This window comes from Lagenorhynchus albirostris, chromosome 19 (genome assembly GCF_949774975.1).
Source record: "Lagenorhynchus albirostris chromosome 19, mLagAlb1.1, whole genome shotgun sequence".
Classification (NCBI taxonomy): Eukaryota; Metazoa; Chordata; class Mammalia; order Artiodactyla; family Delphinidae; genus Lagenorhynchus; species Lagenorhynchus albirostris.
The window spans coordinates 59,693,178-59,714,753 of record NC_083113.1 but is presented as its reverse complement, the minus strand read 5'-3'; the positions used below and the strand labels follow the sequence as shown (position 1 = coordinate 59,714,753).

Genomic DNA, 21,576 nt, shown 5'->3' with positions numbered 1-21,576 from the left:
TGTCGGTCAGGGCCCCGCTTCTCCTGTCACTCAGCCGGCATGGCCCCGCCCCATCGCCCAGCCGGAAGGGTCGCCCGCTTCGCCGGGCCGGGCCGTTCCCGCCGCTCCGGGGCTCGGTGGCGCTCGGCGTGGTTGCCATGGCGGCGGTTGCTGCGGCGACGAGGTGGCGGCTGCTTCTCGTGCTGAGCGCCGCGGGGCTGGGGGTCACAGGCGCCCCGCAGCCCCCCAACATCCTGCTCCTGCTCATGGACGACGTGAGTGCGGGTGTGGGCCGGGCTCCCGGGAGGACTGCGCTCGGGCGGGGTTGGGGGCGGCCGGCGGTGTGGGGGTCGCGCCTGGCCCTGCAGGCCGCAGCCTGGCTCGTGGGTGAGGGTGAAGTGAGGTGTAGTGTCCAGGCCGGGCCAGGAGAAGACCCTCCTGTCCTGTTCCCTCCCCCGCTCCTTCCGCTGCCCCTCAGGCGTGCTGCGATGCTGGCCGCGTGAGGACCACCTCCCCAGGACCCCTGCTCTCGCCTGCCGCCCCCCACTGCTGGGGGTGTGGGTGGCAGGGAAGCGGTGCAGAGCTGGCTAAGACCCCGGCCTGCCTGCCCGCCCTGGAAGTCGCCTTCCCCGCTGCCTTTGGCCTGCTGGACCTGCCCTGGGAACCGGAGGAATGTCCCCGGATGGGTGTGTGTGTAGCCCCAGGCCACCCTGGTCACAGCGGCGGCCAACCCTTCCCACAGAGCCGTGCTGTTCGCGCCTCCTTTGCGACTTGGTCCCTGTGCTCCTTCCCAAGGAAGCGGGACTGTATTTGGGGGGCACTTTTTGGGGAGTGAAATGGAGGCTCTGGAATCAGTCCCTGTGGGGCGTTGGGGTAAAGTGGGGACGCAGGCAAACCTGCGTTCAGGTGCCTGCTGCCCCTGAGCTGTGGGGAGACCGCGGCCCTTTGGGCCTCCCCTCCGCCCCGTCCTGAGGGCTGAGGCAGTGCAGAGGGTCCTGCATACGGCTCCTAAACCCTCGAACCCGGAGTGATACCAGTGTCTGTAGGGGGGGGCCCTGGATGGCTTCAGGGTGTGGTCGCCAGGAAGGCCAAGGCGTGACTGGAAGGTTAGGGCTCCAGGTCGGTGTACACGTGGAAGGGCTCAGAGAGGGCAGGGAAGTCCCCCCGACACCTCACCCTGTTGTCCCTGAGTTGTATCCTTGATAGTAAACAGGTGATAGTAAACACAGCGCCACCCTGAGTTCTGTGAGCCGTTCTAGCAAATTATCCAACTTTGGGAGCAGTGGGGGTGGGTTGTGGGAGCCTTGACTTACAGGAGCCCCAGGATGTGGGCCTGGCATGTGAAGTGGGGGCAGTCTTGTGGGGCTGAGCCCTTGACCTGTGGGGTCAGATGCCAGGTCCAGGTAGGTAGTCAGACGGAGCTGAATTGTTGCACTCCCAGCCGGTGCCCAGAGGCCAGAGAAGTAGTTGCTGTGGTCACGCACCCACACACACTTGGTGTCAGAAGTGTTGTGAGTAAAAATAGCTCAAAGTTCCCCAAAAGACCAGCAGAGACACTCCCGGGAGCCTTTGGACCAAGGCCACGGGCCTCACGTGGCTGCTGGGCGGTCCTGGCTGGTCGGAATTGCGAGGTGCTGTGTGTAAAAAACACGCTCGGATTTCAAAGACCTAGTACAAGAAAAAGACATAAAATATATCTCATGTAACTTTTTTATTATGAAAATAATTCTTTATTACAAAAAGTTACCAACATTCAAATAAGCCGGAAAAGATCGCAGAAACCCGCCCATGGTGGCTCCGCCCAGAGGTGACGCAGACCGTGCTTCTCTCTACCCGTAACTGTTCAGACAGGACGGCTTCCGCAGGGACCCGGAAGCTCCTCTCCTCCGGAGCCCGCCCCAATGGCTGGTACGGAAACTTTGCTCGTGACGAACACGTGGGTCTTGGAAATGCTCGCTGTGTCAGCGGGTCAGCCTTCTCAAAGCTGAGGTTCCTGGGCAGGAAGGCTGTTTAAGTACATGAATTACTGGGGCAAGCAAGGCTTTGCTGAGCACTTAGCCTCTCCGATTTCTGCCCCTCCCTTTCTCTCCAAGGTGACAGTTCATTAGTGAAGGTCGATGCTGCAGGCTGGTTGAGATGGTCGTTTTCTGGATTTATGGGGCTACAGAAAGTACAACCTGTGCCCACACCCACCTGTTTCTCTTTGCCCGTTACCGGGGCCGCTGGGCTCTGTCGGAGGCCCTGAGTGGTGGAGGGGGACCGGCACTGGGCACGTCTCACTCGAGGGGGGCTGACCCAGGGGCCCGTCTGCCTGGGTGCCCAGGGTGGGTCCAGGAAACAGGAACAGTGGGCCAGGAGGCCCCAATGCCCTGACTCTCCTCTGCGGCTTCCTCCTGTGACTTTGGGGTTCTTTGGCAGCTGAAGCCCAGAGAAGTCGGGGAGACCTCTGTCCTGGTCAGCGCATGACAGGAAACACACTCAAAGCGACTTTAGCAGAAGTGGGGGCCGAGGCTCTCCCGACTAGACAGGCTTCAGGCCCCCCAGCTCTGCGTCCTCACCCAGGCGGTCATCAGGCCTGGCAGGAGGCGCAGGCCCTGGTAGGCATCAACTTGTGGAAGAATTTAGAAGAGGCTGAGAAGCTCCATTCTCTAAGGCTGATGGGTGATGGGGCCGGGGCGCAGGGACAGAGCTCCCTCCTGCCCAGCTGGGCCCGAGTGCCGTCTGTGTCTCAGTTCTTTACTTGTAAAACAGGACTAAGGAGGACGCCCTGGGGCTACTGGGAAGGGTAAGGCCAGGCTGCACAGAGGCGAGCCCCTGTGTGCCCACGGTGGGCCCATCCAGCCAGTGCCCCCGCCCTGACCCTCCAGGGCCTCGCACACGTGTCGATGTGGACACACGCACGGGTAATAATCCCTCGTAGCTGTGTGTGGCCCCTGCATTGCCCAGAAGTCTTTTTTTTTTTTTAATTTTTATTGGAGCGTAGTTGCTTTACAGTGTTGTGTTAGTTTCTACTGTACAGCAAAGTGAATCAGGTGTACGTATACATATATCCTCATTTTTGGATTTCTTTCCCGTTTAGGTCACCAGGGAGTACTGAGTCGAGTTCCCTGTGCTATGTTCTCATTAGTTACGCCCAGAAGTCTTGAAGTTCCCACCGAGTAATGGCAAGGCCGAGGCCAGGAGGAGGACCATAGGCCCGGGTTCCAGCTGCCTTGGGAGCGCGGGTGGGCGATCACGTGGGAGAGGGGAGACATCCTTCACACTCTGTGGGAGACCCTGCCCAGGGTGCCGTGGAGGACGGTCTCATGGAAGCCGTGATAGCCGTGCAAGGTGGATGTTAACATCCCTATTTTTATAGCCAAGAAAGCCTACCGATAAGTGATAATAGAACTTGATTCAGCAGGAAGGAGCTAACACAGCAGGCCAGTGACTGCAGGCCTCAGAGAGGCTCACCTGTAAATAGGTGGGCCCTTGGCCGCCATCTGGGAACTTGGATTTGGGGAGTATCCCAGCATTCCCTGTGCCTAAACTGTTTATGCAGACGTGCTGAGGTGCCGAGCCCCACCTCCCTCCTGGGAGGCTGGGATTTGGGTGGTGCCAGTGGACCCAGCCCCTCTGCCTCTCTCTGCTCCTCCTACCTGGCCTGGGGGTGAGGGTCGGCAGCCCGCCTGTGCCCCGTGGGGTGCGGGGAGAGGGGGCAGCAGGGAGAGGCCTGGAGCCTCAGCCTCGTGCCTTCCACTCCACTTCCTGCCCCTGTCGGCCGCACTTCCCTCCAGGGGCAACTTTCATTCCAGCTCCTGTTGTGGTGAACGGAAAAGCCTTTTCAGTAATTTCAAGATAAACCATCTCCAAAGGGACTCTATGGCTGGAAGGGTCTTTGAGAACAGACCGCACAGTCCAAGGGCAAAAGCCCCCAGGCAGCTCTGGGACCCGAGTGTCAGGATGGGCCGAAGGCCGGGAGACGAGGGGACGTGTCCCCCTCCTGGCTCTCCCTGACGGAGAGGGCGCCGTGTGAGCTCCTGCCCAGTGCAGGGGGCATGAATGATGACAGCCAGACCACACACCTACCTGTGACCATCCCGGGCAAACCTGCGTGCTCGGCCCCCACGTGTGACCCAGGGCTCCCCGAGCTTCGTGCGCGCCGGCCCCGCTCTCCCCAGCGTCTCCGTGCAGACCTGCCGAGCCTGCTGTGGGCTGGCAGGCCGTGGCCCGTGAGTCTGGAGAGCTTTAAGGGGCCCCAGAGAGACAGGCACGGCCAGGCCGCTGCAGCACCAGGTGCCTGCGCTTTTCCAGCGGCACTCTACGGAGATGCAGTTTCCACCATGCAGTTCACCAGTTAACGGGCACAATTCCGCGGTTTCTAGCACCTTCACAGCGTCGTGCACCTGTCACCTCGGTCAGCTGTAGGTCATCTTCATAACCCCGGGAAGAAGCCCCGTCCCCGCCCTCCCCCCACTCCACCCCTCCAGGAGGAGCGGCCGGTGAAGGAGAGCCAGCTTGGAGGGGGCTGGCGCGTCTAGAGAATCCAGAGGGGAAGCAGGGCCGCGCCCGCCAGCAGCGCCGAGGGGAATCAGTTTGTCGGGGTCACTCCTGCCCCACGCCACTGGCCGCAGAAGGATGCGTTGGGTCGTAGAGCGAAGTCACGTCCCGTTGCCCTTTTCAGGTATTTCTTCAGCGCTTTACGATGAAAGTTGTCAAACACCCGTGCAGCTGAAAGGGTGTCGCAGTGCACACCTGTCGCCCCGCCTGGACTCTGCCTGCTCTGTCTCGCATCTGTCCGTCCGTCCGTCCCCGTGCACGTGCTAACCCACCTCACCACCCGGCGGGTTTTATTTCGGCACAACGCACATAACACGAATTCACCCTTTTAACATTTTAAAGCGTGCAGTTCGGTGGTGTTTAGCACATGCACCGGCTTGTGCAGCGCCCCCATCCGGTAGCTGAGAACATCCCACCCCCCGAAGAGAAACCCCTTTCCCACTGGCAGTCACTCTCCTCCGCCTCCCCCGGCCCCTGGCAACCACCCACCTGCCTTGTCCCCGTGGACTTGCCTGTTCTGGACGTCTCACATCCATCGTACACCCTGCGGCCTTTTCTGACCGGCTTCTCAGCAGCCTGTTTTCGTGAGTGTCAGCACCTCGTTCCTCTTTACGGCCGAGTACTGGTCCATAGTGTATCAGGTCCCTCGTGCCTAACAGGTGGCCACAGACTTGGTGCCTTGGAATAGGAATCTGTTTCCTCCAGTCCTGGAGGCCAGAGTCTGAAATCGAGGGGCTGCAGGGCCAGTGTCTCCGGAGGCTCCGAGGGAGGGTCCTCCCTCCCCTCCATCTCCCGGGGGCTCCTGTGCTCCTTGGCTTGTGGCTGCGACCCTCCAGTCTCTGCCTCCGTCGTGGAGGCCTGGCCTCTCCTTGTGTGTCTGTCTTGTCTCTGTGTCCCATCTTCTCACACGGACCCAGTCACTGGATTTAGGGCTACCCTGGTCCAGTGTGGTCTCATCTTAGCTAATTACGTCCGTATTTCCAAGTATGGTTACGTTCTCCAGTCCTGAGTGGACGTAAACGGGAGGCTGCTGTTCACCCCGGTCCTGGATGGATGGACCACATCTGTCTACTGTTGATCAGTGATGGACACAGGCTGTCTCTTTTGAGCAGTCGGGAGTCCTGCTGCTGTGGACATTCGTGCGGCGCCTGGGTGCCGGCCGGCCCAGTTCTCGGGACAGCGAGCTCGGGAGGACCGCGGGCCTCGGGGCCTCACCGGGTTAGCTTCATGGGGCCTGGCCACCGTCTTTAAGTGTGAATTCACACCGCAGAGTAGGACGGCCTTCTCGTCTGTGCAGAAGGCAGAGGTGTGTGTCTTGGTGCCGGGGCCCCGTGAGCACGTGGGGCCGGCGTCGGGGCCGGGAGGAGGTGGGCGCTGGGCATCTGCACCGGGGAGCGCTGACCGCGCACCTGCCGCACTTGGGGTGCGCTGGGGGCCACGGCTCCGGCTACGTTCTCATCCTACCTGCACACGCTCTTTCCTGCAGATGGGGTGGGGCGACCTTGGGGTGTACGGAGAACCTTCCAGAGAGACCCCGAATTTGGACCGGATGGCTGCGGAAGGGATGCTTTTCCCGAACTTCTACACGGCCAATCCCCTGTGCTCCCCTTGTAAGTCACGGCCTGCTCAGGCCACCAGGGGGTGGGGCCGGGCGTAGGGCATGGCTCCCCTTGTAAGCCACGGCCTGCTCAGGCCACCAGGGAGTGGGGCCGGGCGTAGGGCATGCTGGGTGGGGGCACACAAGGGGGGCGGGCACGGGGCGCGGAGACTGAGGCGCGGTGGGGAGGCGGGGAATGCGTAGGCCAGAAAAGGGCACAGGGTGCGGGCACGGAGCACGGGGGTGGCAGCCCTGACTTGGGTGTCGGCTCCACTGGCATTTCCTGCAAGGGGCAGAGGGCTGGCAGGCGGGCTGCGGCCTCTTCTGTCGGATCCTGGTGCTTGGGAGCACCTGAGCTCCATGCTCTGGGGAGCGCGGGGCCACCAGAGGCCGCCAAGTGCTCGGAGCCTCTGCGGGCGTTTGAGGCCCAAGCGGCCGCCTCGGTGCCGGCGGCTGTTCACTCGCGGAGCTGAGTGTCGCGGCTGGTTCGGGGGAGGTGCTCAGCCAGGGAAGGGATCGCCAGCTGGGGGGGTAGTGGCCTCGCAGGGGGGAGAACCTCTGATCTGGAGGACGAGAGGCGACCCCGCAAGGGGCGGCACCTGAGGAGGCCTGTGGGCTGTCCCGGGAGCTGGAGAGCGAGCGAGGGGGAGCTGCGTCCGGCCCCGCTGCTGGTCTTTGCGGAGCTGTGCTCCCACCCGGCTCTCAAGTGGCTGCCGGGGACTCGGGTACCACAGGGCTGGCCTCGGGCTGCACGCGTGACCCATATTTCTGTTGTGTCCCCTCCGCGTAGCCAGGGCGGCTCTGCTCACCGGACGCCTGCCCATCCGCAGTGGCTTCTACACCACCAACGGGCACGCGAGGAACGGTAGGCTGTGCCCTGGGGCAGAGGGAGGGGGCGTCTGTCACCTGTCCTCTCTGGTGACCTGGCTTCTCCCGGGCGCACTTGTCGCCCAGGGTTGAGGCTTCTGTCTGTGTCGTAACTCATGTTAAAACAGAATGCAGAGCTTCCATCAGAAACAATGTGTTTTGGGCGAGTGGGGAGGACGGTGAGGGTGGGGCTGGCTCCCGCCCTGTCCCGGGGGCGGGGGCGGCCCGGCTCTAGGTGGGCTCCCCGACCAAGTGGGGCTTCAAGGGGCCCTTGGAGGAAGGTGTGGTCTCAGAGCCCGAGTTCTGGAGACGCCAGGGGCAGGCCCTCCCCTGACCCCTGACCCCTGACGTCCAGACCCCCTCGGGGGCACGTTTGCCTGTTCGCTCTGGTAATGGTGCTGGCTGTGATGAGCGCCGGAAGACCTGCAAAGTGCCCGGGCGGTGCTGCCCCGACCAGGGCTCTGCCGCTCGACCCTGCCGGCTCACACGGTGCATTGCTCCACCAGCCTACACTCCACAGGAGATAGTGGGCGGCATCCCGGACTCAGAGCTCCTGCTGCCGGAGCTGCTGAAGGAGGCCGGCTACACCAGCAAGATCGTGGGCAAGTGGTGAGTCCCACACCTGCCTGCTGGGCTCACCCAGCGGGTTCCTTACTCACGTTGCCCAGTGGGAGCCCCTCGGGTGGGAGTAGAGTCCTTGAATTCCAGGTCCGCTAAGATGTCCAAAGCATCCCTTTAAAAGCTGCTGTGGCCGTGCCCGTGGGACCTCCCGTGGTGAGGCTGGGGTGGTGGCTGCCACGGCAGCACCAAAGGAGCCATGTTATTGCACACGCGTGCCGTCACGATGACACGCCAGCGAGCAAAGCGGCTCTGTCTGGTGATGAAACCAAGAAGCAAGCAGGGGATGGGGACGGTCGTGTGGTGTGGAATCATCGGGATCAAGTGATCGTGAAAGATCACGTTGTCACACGCGTGTCGCGCTGTACTCCCCGGGGATGCCTGAGTACGCAGCCCTAGAGGTTGATATGAAGGTCGGATGTCCTCTTTCCTCTCCCGCGTGTTGGAGCCCTTGGAGACCAAGCCTGCTTCCTACAGGAAGCCTTCCCTGACTTCCAGCCCTGATCGTCTCTGCTCGGCCGCTGCCGTGCTTTGGACCCTCTCGCCTTGACCCCTATGGCACTCACCACCTCGAGGGCAAGCACCTCATCTGCGCCCCTTGGGGACCACTGCCCCACGCAGTTGACAGTCCTAGTGATGGGGGATCTGCAGAAACCGGGAGAGGAGTCCTCAGGGAACCTGAGGACATGGAGGCTGCTTCCTCACCCCCGAGAGGGGCTGGCAGCTGTCCTGCTGGCCGAGCGGTCGAGCCTGGAGGCGGTGGGGGCTGCACAGCAGAGCTGACGAGGGTGCAGGATGTGGGAGCCTGCAAGGCCCAGCAGTGCCGGGAAGGCCCGGGAGATGGCGGTAGGGTGTCTACGAGGCCCGCCGGGGCCGTGCCAGGGCTGCGCCCGCAGAAGGAGGAGCCCCTGCGATGACCGGCGCTCTCTGCCCAGCCTGGCGGCTCTGCCCCGGTCCAGGGGCCTCCCGTTCGTGGTCACTGACACGGGGCAGCCAGAGCTGGAGTGGGAGCCTGTCCCCACGAGCTCCAGAGATGGGCGGACTCAGGAACAGGAAGGGACGCGGCAGGGCCTGGAGAGGCAGCTCCATGGACTCAGGGAGGTGGACGCAGAGCTGGTGGACCAGCCGGGGTCAGGGCGGCCATGGCCAATGGGATGACGGGCTCTGGGAGGCCCGGGGCAGGGGGCTCGGTCCCTCCTCTGCCAGGTGGGTGTGCTGGTCTCAGCAGGGTCCCATCAGAGCCGCAGGGGGTGTTGGTGGCCGTGGCCGTGACTGCCTGACAGCCAGCCTCGGGCCCCAGCACCACGGATCCGGGTTTTGTCAGCCTAACCAAGGCCTGGGATGGATGGAGCCTGGACTCCCGCGAGAGGCTGCCCTGAGTCCCAGGGGCTCGACGTGCTGTCACTCAGCTCGCTGGCAGGCAGTACTGACCCCGCAGCTGCCCTGGGACCAGCACCTGGAATTGACAACTTCACACGAGCCGGACCTTCGTGGGTGTTTCTGTTTCGTGAAGGCCGTTTGGGCTGAAGGATGCAGGACGAGGAGTGTCACACCCAGCGGTGTCCAGCATGGAGGGGGCATCATAGCTGCGGGCCCAGAGAGGAAGCACGGGGCGCAGCTGGCTCTCCTTTGCAGAGACAGCGCTCAGGGCAGAGCCCGTGCGGGTGCCCCCGGCACAGGGGCTCCAGGAGCCGGGCAGCCATCCGGCGGAGGCAGAGTGTTTCGGGACCAGCAGGGGGCACCGAGAGGTTCACTTACCGGCGCCCAGACTCCACTGCCGGCCAGCTCAGTTCCGGCCCCATCCTGCCCAGCTGCCTCGGGCCGCATCCACCTGACTGAGTGAGCGAGCTGTGCGGCAAGCTCACGGTGACGTGGAGTCGGCCTGGCCCGGTGCAGCCCCCCAGCGCTGCGCCGGCGATGCTGGCCGCGAGAGGCTTTCTGCAAACGTGACCCCAAGAAACCTGTCTGCTTCCCAGGGAGGAGGAACCTCACCCCGAAACCCCTTCTCTAAGCTGCGCCTTCTCAAGAGAGACCCTCCCACTGGCGAGAGGACCCGACGTGACGCACCTGCGGGGAAGGGGCTCCCGGGTGGGAGCAGGGGGCGGGTCCGAGCCCGGTAACAGCTGGGCCGTTGCCCCGCAGGCACCTTGCCGTGTTATCCTCTCGTCCCGTCCGGCTCCTGCCCAGGGCGCCGGGGCAGTGAGCCGCGCTCAGGGACCTGGTCACCGTCCCCATGTGCGCCCCTCGGTTGTCGCCTGGGTGGACTGTGCGGGCAGGGGGGCCAGGCCACGGGGCACCCGGGCTCAGCACACCCTGGGGCTGGCTGGAGCCTTGTCTCCTGAGCTGTTCTCTGAAAGCGAGGGTGTTTGCTTCCTGGAGCTCCGGGGCGCCCGTGCGGCGGTCCCTGAAGTGCCCCGGGTTCCTCTCTCTAGGCATCTGGGCCACAGGCCTCAGTTCCACCCCCTGAAGCACGGATTCGACGAGTGGTTTGGATCCCCCAACTGTCACTTTGGACCTTATGACAACAAGGCCAGGCCCAACATCCCTGTGTACCGGGACTGGGAGATGGTTGGCAGGTAACAGGCCCCGCCCACTGCTGCTGCCCACCCGCCAGCTCCTCGTCCTGCCCAGACCTCGTGCTGTGACCTCTGACTTACAAGAGCCCCGCGTCCGGGGGCTTCTGACTGTCTCAGGAAAGGTGCTGGGAGCCCCGGATGCTCCCCAGAGCGAGGCGCGTCACTCGGCTTCCGGGGTTTGGGCCCCGTGCCCTGAGGGGGCTACGCTCTGCACGGTCAGCCTCGCTCCGAGCCACCGTCCGGGGGGCCGTCGGCTGCAGGACCGACCTGGTCTGGCCGTCAGGTGGCTGCAGGCAGGCCCTGGTCTTTCCTGTCTGGCCTAACTTCCCTTTCTTCCTTTTTAAATTATTTTTGTTCTGGTGGAAGCGCAGTACACGTCACTGGACCACAGAGCTGGGCCAGCATTGCTGAGGTGTAGCTCACCCAGCACCCCCATCCCAGACCGCCTCCGTCACCCTAGAGAGATGCCCACACCCGTTAGCCGTGCCCTCCGTGGCCGTGGACTGGCCGCTTCCTCTCGCACCATTCTGCCTGTTCATTGGCGGGGCTCCCCTCCTCCCAGATGGTGGGGTCACCGGGGCACCAGACTCCACCCCAGTGGGTCCCCGACGGGCCTGGGAGCTTCCAGGCTCCGGTTTTGTTCTGACGTGAACGTTTCCGTCTCTCTTGTAAACGAGGCCCCTGACTTGGCCCAGGAAATCGGGGGAGGGGGGGGCTTTCCTGCCCTGAAGGCCGACTTCTGTCTGGATCTGTACTGTTTTCAGATTTTATGAGGAATTTCCAATTAACCTGAAGACCGGAGAAGCCAACCTCACCCAGATCTACCTGCAGGTGACGACAGCAGGGGCTGGCCCGGCTCTGGGGTGGGAGGTGGGCCTGGGGCGGGGAAGACGGTGTGCACTTCTCCTCAGGAAGCACTGGACTTCATTAAGAGGCAGCAGGCAGCTCGCCGCCCCTTCTATCTACACTGGGCCATCGACGCGACACACGCGCCTGTTTATGCCTCCAGGCCTTTCCTGGGCACCAGCCAGCGAGGGCGGTGAGTCCTTGGGCATGTAGACCTGGGCCCCGGGGCGGGGGGTCAGCTGTGCTTGGTTACCACCAGAGGCTGGGCCCTCGCTACCACTGTCAGCTGTGGACAGAGGGAAGCATCTGTGCCTCTGCCCCGATTCCGTCTGAAACTCGACTGGAACGCCCCCTCCTCGTCCCTCCCTGAGGTTCGGCTTCGGCCGCCCTCTGGTCCCGGAGGCCGCCGGCCCCTGCTGACCGCTCCCTCCTTCCCGCAGTTACGGGGACGCCGTCCGGGAGATTGACGACAGCGTCGGGAAGATCCTGCACCTCCTCCGGGACCTGAGCATCGCAGAGAACACCTTTGTTTTCTTCACGTCCGACAACGGCGCTGCCCTCATTTCTGCGCCTAGACAAGGCAGGTGACTTGAGCAGATGGGGCTCCACCTGGGGCCCCCCAGCACCCCCGCACCGGGCCGAGGGTGAAGGGCTCAGCCTTGGGGAGGGAGGGACACCGGCAAGCGCCCCCCAGGTCCGGTGCCCCTCTTCCCCACCGCCTGGCAGGTGCCTGGTCAGGAGGGAGAGCTCGGTGGGGCAGGCGGAGGCAGAGGCTGCGGCCCTCACCGCGTCCTGCCTCTCTACTGGCCACCCCTGGGGCCAGTCGCGTCCGGAGTTCTCTCTCTGAAGCTGCAACGTCCCCTATCAGCGTTTCCGTTCTGATCTCAGCTGTAACACAGCGGCCGTTGTGACTGGACACGTCTGCCCCTTTTTCTGTGTTTGGGGGCCTCCCTTCCCACGGGGGCGATGACCCTGCGGCAGCCAGGCCCAGGCCCCCCCAGGCCTCGTGGTGGGTGGTGTCGGGAGGGAAGGGAGCGAGCCCCCCTCCCCTGCAGTGCCGGAGCCCCTGGCGCAGCGCGGGGGGCCTGCTCACTCCCCCAGACCCTCCTTCTGTGTCCCTGCCAGCCTGCAGTCCTCCTGAGGACCCTGGCTCTAGGCCTCTCAGGCCTGAGGCTTTTCCACCTTGCGGAGCTGGAGCGAGGTTGTTAGAGCCGGCGTTTCACAGTCCTATGAGGGTTTCACACCCCCGTGGTGGTGTCTCTTTTTCTCTTTCTTCTTAAAAAGGCTGGGCCCCAGGAGGGCCCGGAGTCACTCAGACAGCTCTGGAAGGAAGGCCACAGACAGCTGGAAACCCCACAGGGCCGGGCCTGTCTGGGGAGGCACTGGGGGACCTTACAGCCATGTGTCCTGGGGGCAGAGGGGCCCAGGGATCGCCAGGGACAGGAACAGCGCAACTGGCTTCGGCCGAGAAGGAGCTGCAGGGGCAGAACAAGACAATGAAAATCCATGTACCCACCCCCAGCTGGAGAGACAGGAGCAGGAGAGAAGTAGGCCCTCGTTGGTCTCTGGCCTGTGACCCTTGCTGTCCCTGTGCTGACCAGCGAGGCCAATGCTCAGGGGTCCCTCCCTCCATCATGGCAGCGAGCCGGGGACGTGCGATTCGCCAGGACCTGGCTGTCTGCCCTCGGCACCGCCCACAGCCGGGTTCAGGGACCACCTGCTCAGAGCAGGGCGTGTCAGAAACACGGGATCTGCACCCCCAAACCCCAGGCACACAGGAGCTGCTCGTGCACAGTGACATTTAGGGAACCTGGCACCTGCCAGGCCCGGGGTCGGGACTGTGTCTTAACGTTCCCACGTCTTTCACTAACATGTCCACGTGCTGTGTGTGTGCGTGGTCGCGGTCTATGGGGGCGTGACCTTATGACCACAGCTCTAGGTCAGAGCCATCTCCAGGCGTTCCGACCTTGAACTTGAGGCCTGAACCCCAGGGCTGGTCCTTTGTCTCCACAACGGCCTCAGTGCCTCAGTAATGTCACCTCCAAAGGGCCAGGCGGGGAGCCAGGTGGACAGACGTGTCCCGAGGGCGAGTGCCCGGCAGGGCGTGTATGGCCCTGGGGACTCAGGCACGTGGTCTGATGGGCGACTGTCCCCAGGTGGCAGCAACGGCCCCTTTCTGTGCGGGAAGCAGACCACGTTTGAAGGTGGGATGAGGGAGCCTGCGATCGCCTGGTGGCCCGGGCACATCCCTGCCGGCCAGGTGAGTGAGAGCCGGCCTTGTGCCTGCCCTGCAGTCATCCTGGGGCGTGAAGCCTTGGTCCCCTCTCTGGCCTGCTCCCTGCGCTCGTTCTGCCACGCACACGTGTCATCGGGCAGGGAAAGCCTCTATTCTGCGTGTGTGGACATGCAGCGGGATGTGACTGCGCGTGTGTGTGTGTGCGCGTGTGCATGTGCGTCAGCGAGCACGCCTGGGGACCTGGCCCCTGGCCGCCATCTGGGCAGGGCAGGGCGGGCATCCTCAGCGCGTCTGGGCCACGTCCATTGCAGGTGAGCCACCAGCTGGGCAGCATCATGGACCTCTTCACCACCAGCCTGTCCCTCGCAGGCCTGGAGCCACCCAGGGACAGGGCCATCGACGGCCTGGACCTCCTCCCCACCATGCTCCAGGGCCGCCTGACAGACAGGTAGGTTCCCGCCAGGCACTCGCCCCGCCTGGCGCCCCGCAGCTGGCGCCGGGGCCGAGCTGGCTGACAAAGCAGGTGTCCTCGCCCAGGGGGAGGTGAGACCCGGGGGTCTTGGCATGAAGCGCTTGGTGGGGTGGGGAGGCCTGTTCCTCCCTGCGGCGTCCCTCACCCTCTGCCCGGCCCCAGCCTACGCCCAGCTCCACGCCGGGACGCTGTCCAGAGGCAGTTGCTCCAGCTCAAGATCTGCTACTGTTTTGCTCAAACAAAATGAGTTTCCAGGCTGCCGTGAAGGGGCGTGGACTCTGAAGGGTGTATAGTGTAACCAGAGCAGGCTGACGGCCAGGAGTGGACGGCTCACCGTCTCTTGTCTGTCTTGAAACCTGGCGTGAGAGCTTGCTACCCCTGGCGGGGGTGGCAGGGGGTGCCAGCCGCCATGCTCGTCCCCACAGGCCCGCCTGCCGTGCCCGCGTGCTACCCCCTTCCTCCGCCGCCAGCCTCCCCAGCACCGGGGATGAGGGGCGGCCAGGGGGCCCCTCCACAGCCCGGGGACCCTTGCAGTTGACGCCGCCTGTCCCCCTGACAGGCCGGTATTCTACTACCGTGGCAACACGCTGATGGCGGTCACCCGTGGCCAGTACAAGGCCCACTTCTGGACCTGGACCAATTCCTGGGAGGAGTTCAGGCAGGTGAGGCGGTCCCGGCTCCGTGGATGCCTCGTCCCTCACGTCCCACCTTGGGGAGGCCTCTGTGCCCCCAGCTCACGTGCTGACCTGCTGTCAGGGACTTGGGGTGACGAGCTGTGGCCACAAGGACAGCACCCACCCTGGCCCGCGCCACCCAGGCTCCGGAGACGAGGCCTCAGGGCCGCTCAGCCCCAAACCCGGGTCAGATGCCTCAGGGGCCCAGGCAGACCCGGCACCTCCCCGGCCTCCCCTCCCGTCCACCCACTGGCCCGGCCAGGTGCTCGGCGGCCCCCCGAGATGCTGTCGCCATGTTTGCTTCCCCGTGTCCACCCCCAGTCCTGACGGTGGAGTGCCCCTGCCAGGCCCGGAGCCCCCCTCGGCCCTCCCAGCTCGTGGCCGCCCACCACCTCCTCTCCACGTGCCTGGGCCGCCCCCTGCTCGCCCTCCCCTAGCCAAGCCTGTGCCTCCCCACGTCCCGTCACTGCTGAGCTGTCCTGAGCACCCGGCACCCCGACGGGCAGGGCTGCGGCTGGCTCGCCCCTGAAGATGCCAAGGGGCCGAGGGCCTAGGAGCCCCGCCTGAGGGCCCTTGGGGACAGCGTGGCGGCCCTTGCCCCTCCCCGGGCCCCTCCCCACCCCACCCCGGAGGGTCCCCGTTGCGTCCAGCTGCACGGGTTCGCTGGCATTCTGGAAGCCACGGCTCGCGCACCGTGGGCTCTTGGGCCTCTTGAGGGCAGGTGTGGTCAGCCCAGCCTCCACCCAAGCCGGAGCCCACAGGGGCTGGGGAGCCTCTTCGAGCCCCGCGTGTCTGCAGGCAGCGGGCAGCCAGCTGCACGGCCTGTGCTGACTCGAGTGCGTTCACGGTGGGGCCGGAAAGCGTCAGGAGAGGCCCCCTCGGCGCGGTGGGGACACCCGTGCGCAGGGCTCCGCGGGGGGCGCTGCTTCCCTCCCAAGGGTGCTTTGTGGGGCTTCTGGTTGGTTTGGTCCGCACGGCCGCTGTCCTCTTGTGAGACAAAACGCGCAAAACTGCCGTCTCTTCTCCAGGGCACGCAGGCGTGCAGGCACTGGGGGGTGCCCCCTGCGGTGGGTCTGCACGGTCGCAGTTCCATTCAGATGCTGGGGGGGGGCCCCGCACGCTGCTTTGATGGCCCTTCTCCCTGCAGGGACCAGTAAGGCGGAGGGGGTGTGTGCAGTCGGGAGGGAGGGGCCCCAGAAACCACGACAGCGGCCTTGTGGCCATCGACAGCTCCCTGAGCTCTGTGGAGACTTGGGTCCGCCTCTTGCATCCCTTCCAGGCGATCAACACATGAGGGGCAGCCTTGTCTGCAGGCTGGGGGCGTGGATTAGCTGAGGAGGTCAGGGGTCCCCAGGTGCAGGGGTCGCCCGAGGGGACCTTGTTAACTTCCCACTGTACCCTTGTCTGGGGCATCTCCTACCCCTCGACCCCCCCACCCCCCAGTGCCTGTGGGCCCACCTGCCCGCGTCCTGACCGGGTACCAGAGGCGAAGGAGGAGTGCGCATTCTCCCTGTGCCAGGTCTGGCGCCGCCATCGCCCACAAGCCCGTGGCCTCCCCTCAGGAGGCGTCTGAGGCCCGGGGGGCCGAGGCAGGAGGGAGGGCCCGTGTGTCCATGGGACCTTCTGCATTTCTGGACTAAATCCACGAGCGTCGGCTCAAGGGCACGGCTCGCCCGCCCCCCTCCTCCTTCCCGTCCTCCCAACGCCAGTGCTGTGCTGGGACAGGGCGCCCCGCGCCCCCTCTGCCTGGCTGGGCTGCGTGGGGCTCAGCTGCGCTGCCCCTGGGGCGGGTCCTCCCTCCCGAGAGTGGCTGTGAGAGGAAACTCCTGTACTAATTAGCGGCGTCTTAATCAAATAGCTGATGATTTGATTCCAAATGGTAACTCGTGTTTTCTGTCTAGACTTGGATTCTTCTCCATTAACTGCTCGGTTTTTTTATGCTGAACGTGGTTGTTTCTCCCACCGTTAAATCCACTTTTGTTCTCCAGCTGGTCTGCTCCCAGAAGGTCAGAGGTCACTTACTTGGGACCCACCTGGGTGTCCGTTCTCCACAGCTTAGATTGCAGCCGCTGACTCAGGGGTCTACAGCTCAGGGCAGACGACTGGGACTTATCTCGCTCCTCACTTCCCTGCTCTACTGGGAAGCAGGGTATTCACTGCTCCACTGCCGGGCCGTCCAGGACAGACCCGCGGGTGCTGGGAGGGTTGCCGTCAGGCCGCACCGCTGCCCGCAGGAGAGGCAGGAGGCACGTCTCTGTCCCCGGCCCCGTTTTAAGGTTAACGGGCCCCGCCACGGCCCCGCTCCAGACCCTGTAAACAGTGTCCCATGATGCCTGGAGACCAGTGCCCAGCTGCTTGTGGGGCCCTGAGGTCCCCAGTGCTTCTGGGGTGGCAACCCTTGGCCTCACCCCACTCTGCCCAGATGGCAGCAGGCCTTTCCCTAAACCAAGTCAGGGAGCCCCGAGGGACAGCCTTCAAGCCTGGGGGACATGCTGGCGCGGGAACCCCATCTCACGCGCGCGTCAAAGGCTGAACCCCGAGGGCAGAGGCCGCCTGGAGGGCGCGGAGCGGGGCTGCACACCTGAGCCTTGGTGGAGAAGACGCTCCGTCTCCTGTTAAGGGTGGGGGCGGTGCGTCCGGGTCCCCTGTGTCTCCTCTGGCTTTCAGGCCTGCGGTCCCTCCTCCTCAGCTGGCCAAGGAGTCTTGGAGGAGTGCCGACCGCTGCGCACCTCGTCTGCCACGAGGCAGATAGGGTGGACGTGAAAAGCTCTGCTCTAGGAATTAGATAGAAGGACTGAAATATGTTAGAGACTCACCACCCCCTCCCCCAGGAAAGTACCGAAGCCCTAGGGGACGGCGCACAGGGCCGATGGCACGCAGCCCGGGGCTGGGTGGCAAGCAGGCTCCGCCCCACAGCACGGCATCCGCGGTCTTGCTGTGCTCGCCCGCTGCGAGCCCCGCACACTTCACCTGCGCTCCGGCCTGTCGTTTCAGGGCGTGGATTTCTGCCCCGGGCAGAACGTGTCAGGGGTCACCACCCACTCGCAGGAGGAGCACACTAAGCTGCCGCTGGTCTTCCACCTGGGACGAGACCCCGGGGAGAGGTTCCCCCTCAGGTGAGCCGGGGGTTACGGGGCCCCAAGTCCCCTTGTGGGGCGAGTGCAGCCGACTGAGCAGGGCGCCGAGGGCCCGGGAGCCACGCGGTCTCAGGGCGTTTGGGGCAGGACCAGCCTCTCCGAGAGAGATGAACGGGGGCCGGAGGATTAAAAGGGACCCTGAGAGAGGAGAGATCGGGCGCGGCCAAGCCTGTGCAGCTCAGGGCGCCTGCGATGCCGGGCGGTGCCCCGGGGGTTCCTGCAGGCAGCAGGCTGAAGGGTCACAGCTGCTGTCCTGGGCGTGACGTGGCTCTGCCTGAGCCCTCATTTGCTGGGTGGTTCCCAGGGTGCACGCCTCTCGGGGAGGGCGGGCGGAACAAGGTGTGGGCCCCAGCTGCTCTTCCCGGGAGGCTGCTGGATGGTGACCCCGGGGTGGGGGGCTTGTTCCTCAGTCTCCCCCCCAACCCTGGCCTACCTGGGTGGGCTGCCCCACTTGCTCTGTCCCTCCCTCCACCTCGGTGACCTGGTGCCCCTCGCCTGCAGCATTGCCAGCACCGAGTACCTGGACGCCCTTCGCCAGATCACCCCGGTTGTCCGGCAGCACCAGGAGGCCTTGGTCCCCGGACAGCCGCAGCTCAATGTGTGCAACCGGGCGGTCATGGTAAGTGGTTCGTACGTGGGCTGTGGGGGGCATCCCAGGGCCATGTGAGTGCTGACTGGTCTGCTGCAGGCACGAACCCCACTTCCCTCCTGCTTCTCTGTCTCCGAACTCACAGGAGTGGCAAGGGGTCACTTGGTACCTCTGCAGGTGCAGGACGAGCCAACCCCATGTGGGATGTGGGTGTTGAAAGGCTGGGCAGATGGCCTGGGGTGCAGCAAGCCCATGGGCCACCTCCGAGCACAGCCTCCTCCAACTCCATGGGGGCTCACCCACAAGTCTGTCCCATAACTGGGGAGTCTGTGTGGCTCCCTGTTCCACAAAGATGGGCAGTCTCCCGTCCCCGCGGCAGAAGCTCCGGCAGCACCCCAAAACCCGCAGAGCAAAGCCAGTAGCTTAGCCTGGCTTCCAGCCCGTGAGTGCCCCTGCCCCGCACACCCCATTCCCCAGACCCACCTGGCGGTTGTGAGGATGGCTAAGCCCCTTGAAGCTGCGGGCGCGGCCGGGCCTGCGGAGCCGCTGCCTCGAGCCAGGAGGTGACTGAGCGTTGCCGGGTGGCTGTGATGGGTGCGCGTGAGGACGACGCACGGGTGTTGGAAGCATTCCCTAGCGGTGAGGTGTAGCAGGGGGCCGGTGGCCTTGGGGGCGGCCGAGGGTCGTTGGCCAGGGCCAGTGGGGCAGCCTGGTCGCTGTTGTCCACATCTGGGGCTCACAGGGGAAGACATTTGGGGCGGGGGCCAGCAGGGCCTCCCCCTTCCCTTGGAAGGACGCCAGGCTGGCATTCCGGCCTCTGGACTCAGCACTGGAGCAGAAGGGCCTCCCTGGCTCAGGACCACTGCGGCCCCTCGGGTCCGAGGAGCCCCTGGTGCCCCCTGCAGACCTGTCTTGTCCTCTGTGACACGGTGCTGTCCGCACGCCAGCACGCCATCTCCTGTCACGCCTGCCCCGTGGGCCGAGTCTGCAGGTAGCAGCCGTTGCCTGGTGGCTCAGAGACCAAAGGGGTCTTAGTGACGGTAGGGGAGATGGGGAGGGACTGACTTGGCCGGGGTGCTGCTGCCACCTGCTGGGCGCGGCAGGAATTGCCGAGGCTCGGCCGACCCCGTAACAGGAGAAAGCAGGGACCCCCGCCCCAAGTGAGCTGAGGACCCCGGAAGAGCGTGGCTTGGCCTCAGACTCTGAAGCGAGCACTGCCACCAGAGAGGTGCATGGACTTAAAAGTGTGTGGGCGTGTGTGTGTGTGTGTGCGCGTGCGCACACACGCGAGCGTGCAAAGCCCTCCCCGGTCCCCGCACTCTGCCTGGGCCCCGCTCGTCCAGGCCAGCGGGTGAGGACTCTGGGTAGCGACCTCTGCTCTTGGGACAAGAGCAGCCCGGGCAGCCCGCCTCCCTGAACCCCCAGGCTCCCAGGTTGGGCCCAGAATCTGTTTTCTGCAGGCACCTGGCCCCTTCCTCTGCTCTGCCTCAGAGGTTGGGAGCTGCTTCCTCATCTAACCCTGGCCCTGCCGGGCGGCCACTTGATGCTGTTCAGGGCAGGGGAGGGCTTTACCTGCGGTTCTCACTGGCGCTGATGTTCTGATTCAGACTCAGGCCCTGGCAGGGGCGGTAGTAGGGGGAGTGCCCCCCACAGGGTGATTAGGGGGATGGGTGCACCTCCTGGGTGAGGCGACACGACAGCGCCACAAAGGCTCCCTCTCAGGGGCATGAGTGTCCTGTTTTTTTTTTCTTGTCTTGTTTTTTAAAGGAACATTTATTTATTTATTTATTGGCTGTGTTGGGTCTTCGTTGCTGCGCGCGGGCTTTCTCTAGTTGCGGCGAGCAGGGGCCGCTCTTTGTTGCAGTGTACGGGCTTCTCATTGCGGTGGCTTCCCTTGTTGCGGAGCACAGGCTCTAGGCGCGCGAGCTTCAGTAGTTGTGGCGCACGGGCTCAGTTGCTCCGCGGCATGTGGGATCCTCCCAGACCGGGGCTTGAACCCATGTCCCCTGCATTGGCAGGCGGATTCCCAACAACTGCACCACCGGGGAAGCCCGAGTGTCCTGTTCTGCTGCCGGGAAATCATGGCCACACAAAGGAAGTCAGCCCATGAAGGTGCAGCCAGGAGAGCCTGTGCTGAAGCAGGCCAGCTCTCCCTGGGGCACCAAGGCCGCCACCTGTAGAGCTTACCGGGAGGCCAAGGTTGTGTGGGCAGTTAGCGGACTGTCCCCTTCAGTGACAGGCAGGCCCTGTTAATACCAGGCTGCTGTGGGGCAGTGTCTCCTGTGCCGGCCTCAGGCCTTCAGTTGCCTCCGAGCCGGGTGGAGACAGGTGATTCCACACTGCAGCCACCTATTGCGGTGGGGCAGGTCACAGGCCTGGGCAGGGCAGGAGTCTGGAAAGTGCTGAGTCCACAAGTGCTTGGAATAACTGCATGTCCCCTTTCTGAACTTTCATTACCCAGAACTGGGCGCCCCCGGGCTGCGAGAAGTTAGGGAAGTGCCTGATGCCCCCGGAGTCTGTCCCAGAGAAGTGTTCCTGGCCCCACTAGCACCGGCTTGGGCTCAGGACAGGAGCCTCAGGGCTCCTGTGCTGCAAGAGCCCCAGCTCCCTCTGCCCTGACTGCTGCCAGACGGACGGCACCTGTAGCCAGCAGCAGGACCCGCAAGACTACGCAGCCCAGCCCTGGAGTCAGCTCCCAGCCCACCGGGCCTGTCTGACTCTACAGCCGCAGGCTCACATCAGCCCCTGAACCGGAGGCTGCCTGCCTCATGTCCTCCGCTCTGCTCCAGCTACCTCCCAGCTGCCTCTTCCAGGGCCTGAGCTCTGCCGCAGGACCCAGAGGCCTGACTCGCCGTGGCTGCCCCTGCAGTCCCCTCAGGACTTCAGCCCTGGTGTCAAGGGCGGCCGTGCCAATCCTGCGTTGCCCCTTGGCGCTGTGCACAGGGGATACCCCAGCGCCCCTCCCCCCACCATGGTCGAGGGGTGTGAACATGAAGGGGGAGGAGGCCAAGGGCCTCCCTGTCCCGGAGGAGCCTCGACAGCCAAGGCCTCCCCAGTCCAGCGCGGACAGCTGAAGCCATCAGCTTCCCTGGAGATCAGGACTCCCAACCCCAGCACACCGTGGGGCCCGCCTGTGCTTCAGCACTCCCGTCCTCGGGCCCAGGGTGGCAGCGCTTGAGGACGAGCCCATTCACCAGCGAAATCAGGAGAGCCTGAGCAGGACTGTGAACGGCCTCCAGGGACTTCCCCTTAAGGCTCGTGGGTCGTTTCCATTGTGTGGAGTTTCCACTCTGCAGCCTGTCACACCAACTCTGTACTGTTGTTAAGACTTGGGAAATTATGAAGAGAACAGGTTTAGAATAAAGTAACAGGCATTTTAGCCTTTTGTTTTTAAATGAAATTCTATTTGGGGGAATTTGTCCCCCCTGGGTACCACGGTGGGGGCT

At 64.4% G+C, this 21,576-nt stretch overlaps 1 protein-coding gene across 1 annotated transcript; it reads left to right on the top strand.

Annotated features, from left to right (window-relative positions):
- The first annotated feature begins 47 nt into the window (after window positions 1-47).
- GALNS (galactosamine (N-acetyl)-6-sulfatase) lies at window positions 48-21,509 on the top strand. The gene is made up of 14 exons (XM_060129987.1): window positions 48-254; window positions 6,005-6,128; window positions 6,906-6,980; window positions 7,489-7,591; window positions 10,033-10,176; window positions 10,941-11,007; window positions 11,088-11,215; window positions 11,463-11,602; window positions 13,179-13,282; window positions 13,570-13,706; window positions 14,290-14,392; window positions 17,399-17,520; window positions 18,043-18,160; window positions 20,592-21,509. Exons 1-14 carry the CDS (start codon window positions 138-140, stop codon window positions 20,676-20,678), a joined length of 1,569 nt encoding a protein of 522 aa, XP_059985970.1. The 5' UTR covers window positions 48-137; the 3' UTR covers window positions 20,679-21,509.
- The last annotated feature ends 67 nt before the right edge of the window (window positions 21,510-21,576 follow it).

Excerpts from the sequence above, each read along its gene's own strand:
- GALNS (XM_060129987.1), top strand. The coding sequence starts at position 138 with ATGGCGGCGGTTGCTGCGGCGACGAGGTGGCGGCTGCTTCTCGTGCTG. Across the intron at positions 255-6,004 it reads TGCTCCTGCTCATGGACGAC|ATGGGGTGGGGCGACCTTGG; the intron begins GTGAGTGCGGGT and ends TCTTTCCTGCAG. Across the intron at positions 14,393-17,398 it reads CCTGGGAGGAGTTCAGGCAG|GGCGTGGATTTCTGCCCCGG; the intron begins GTGAGGCGGTCC and ends CTGTCGTTTCAG.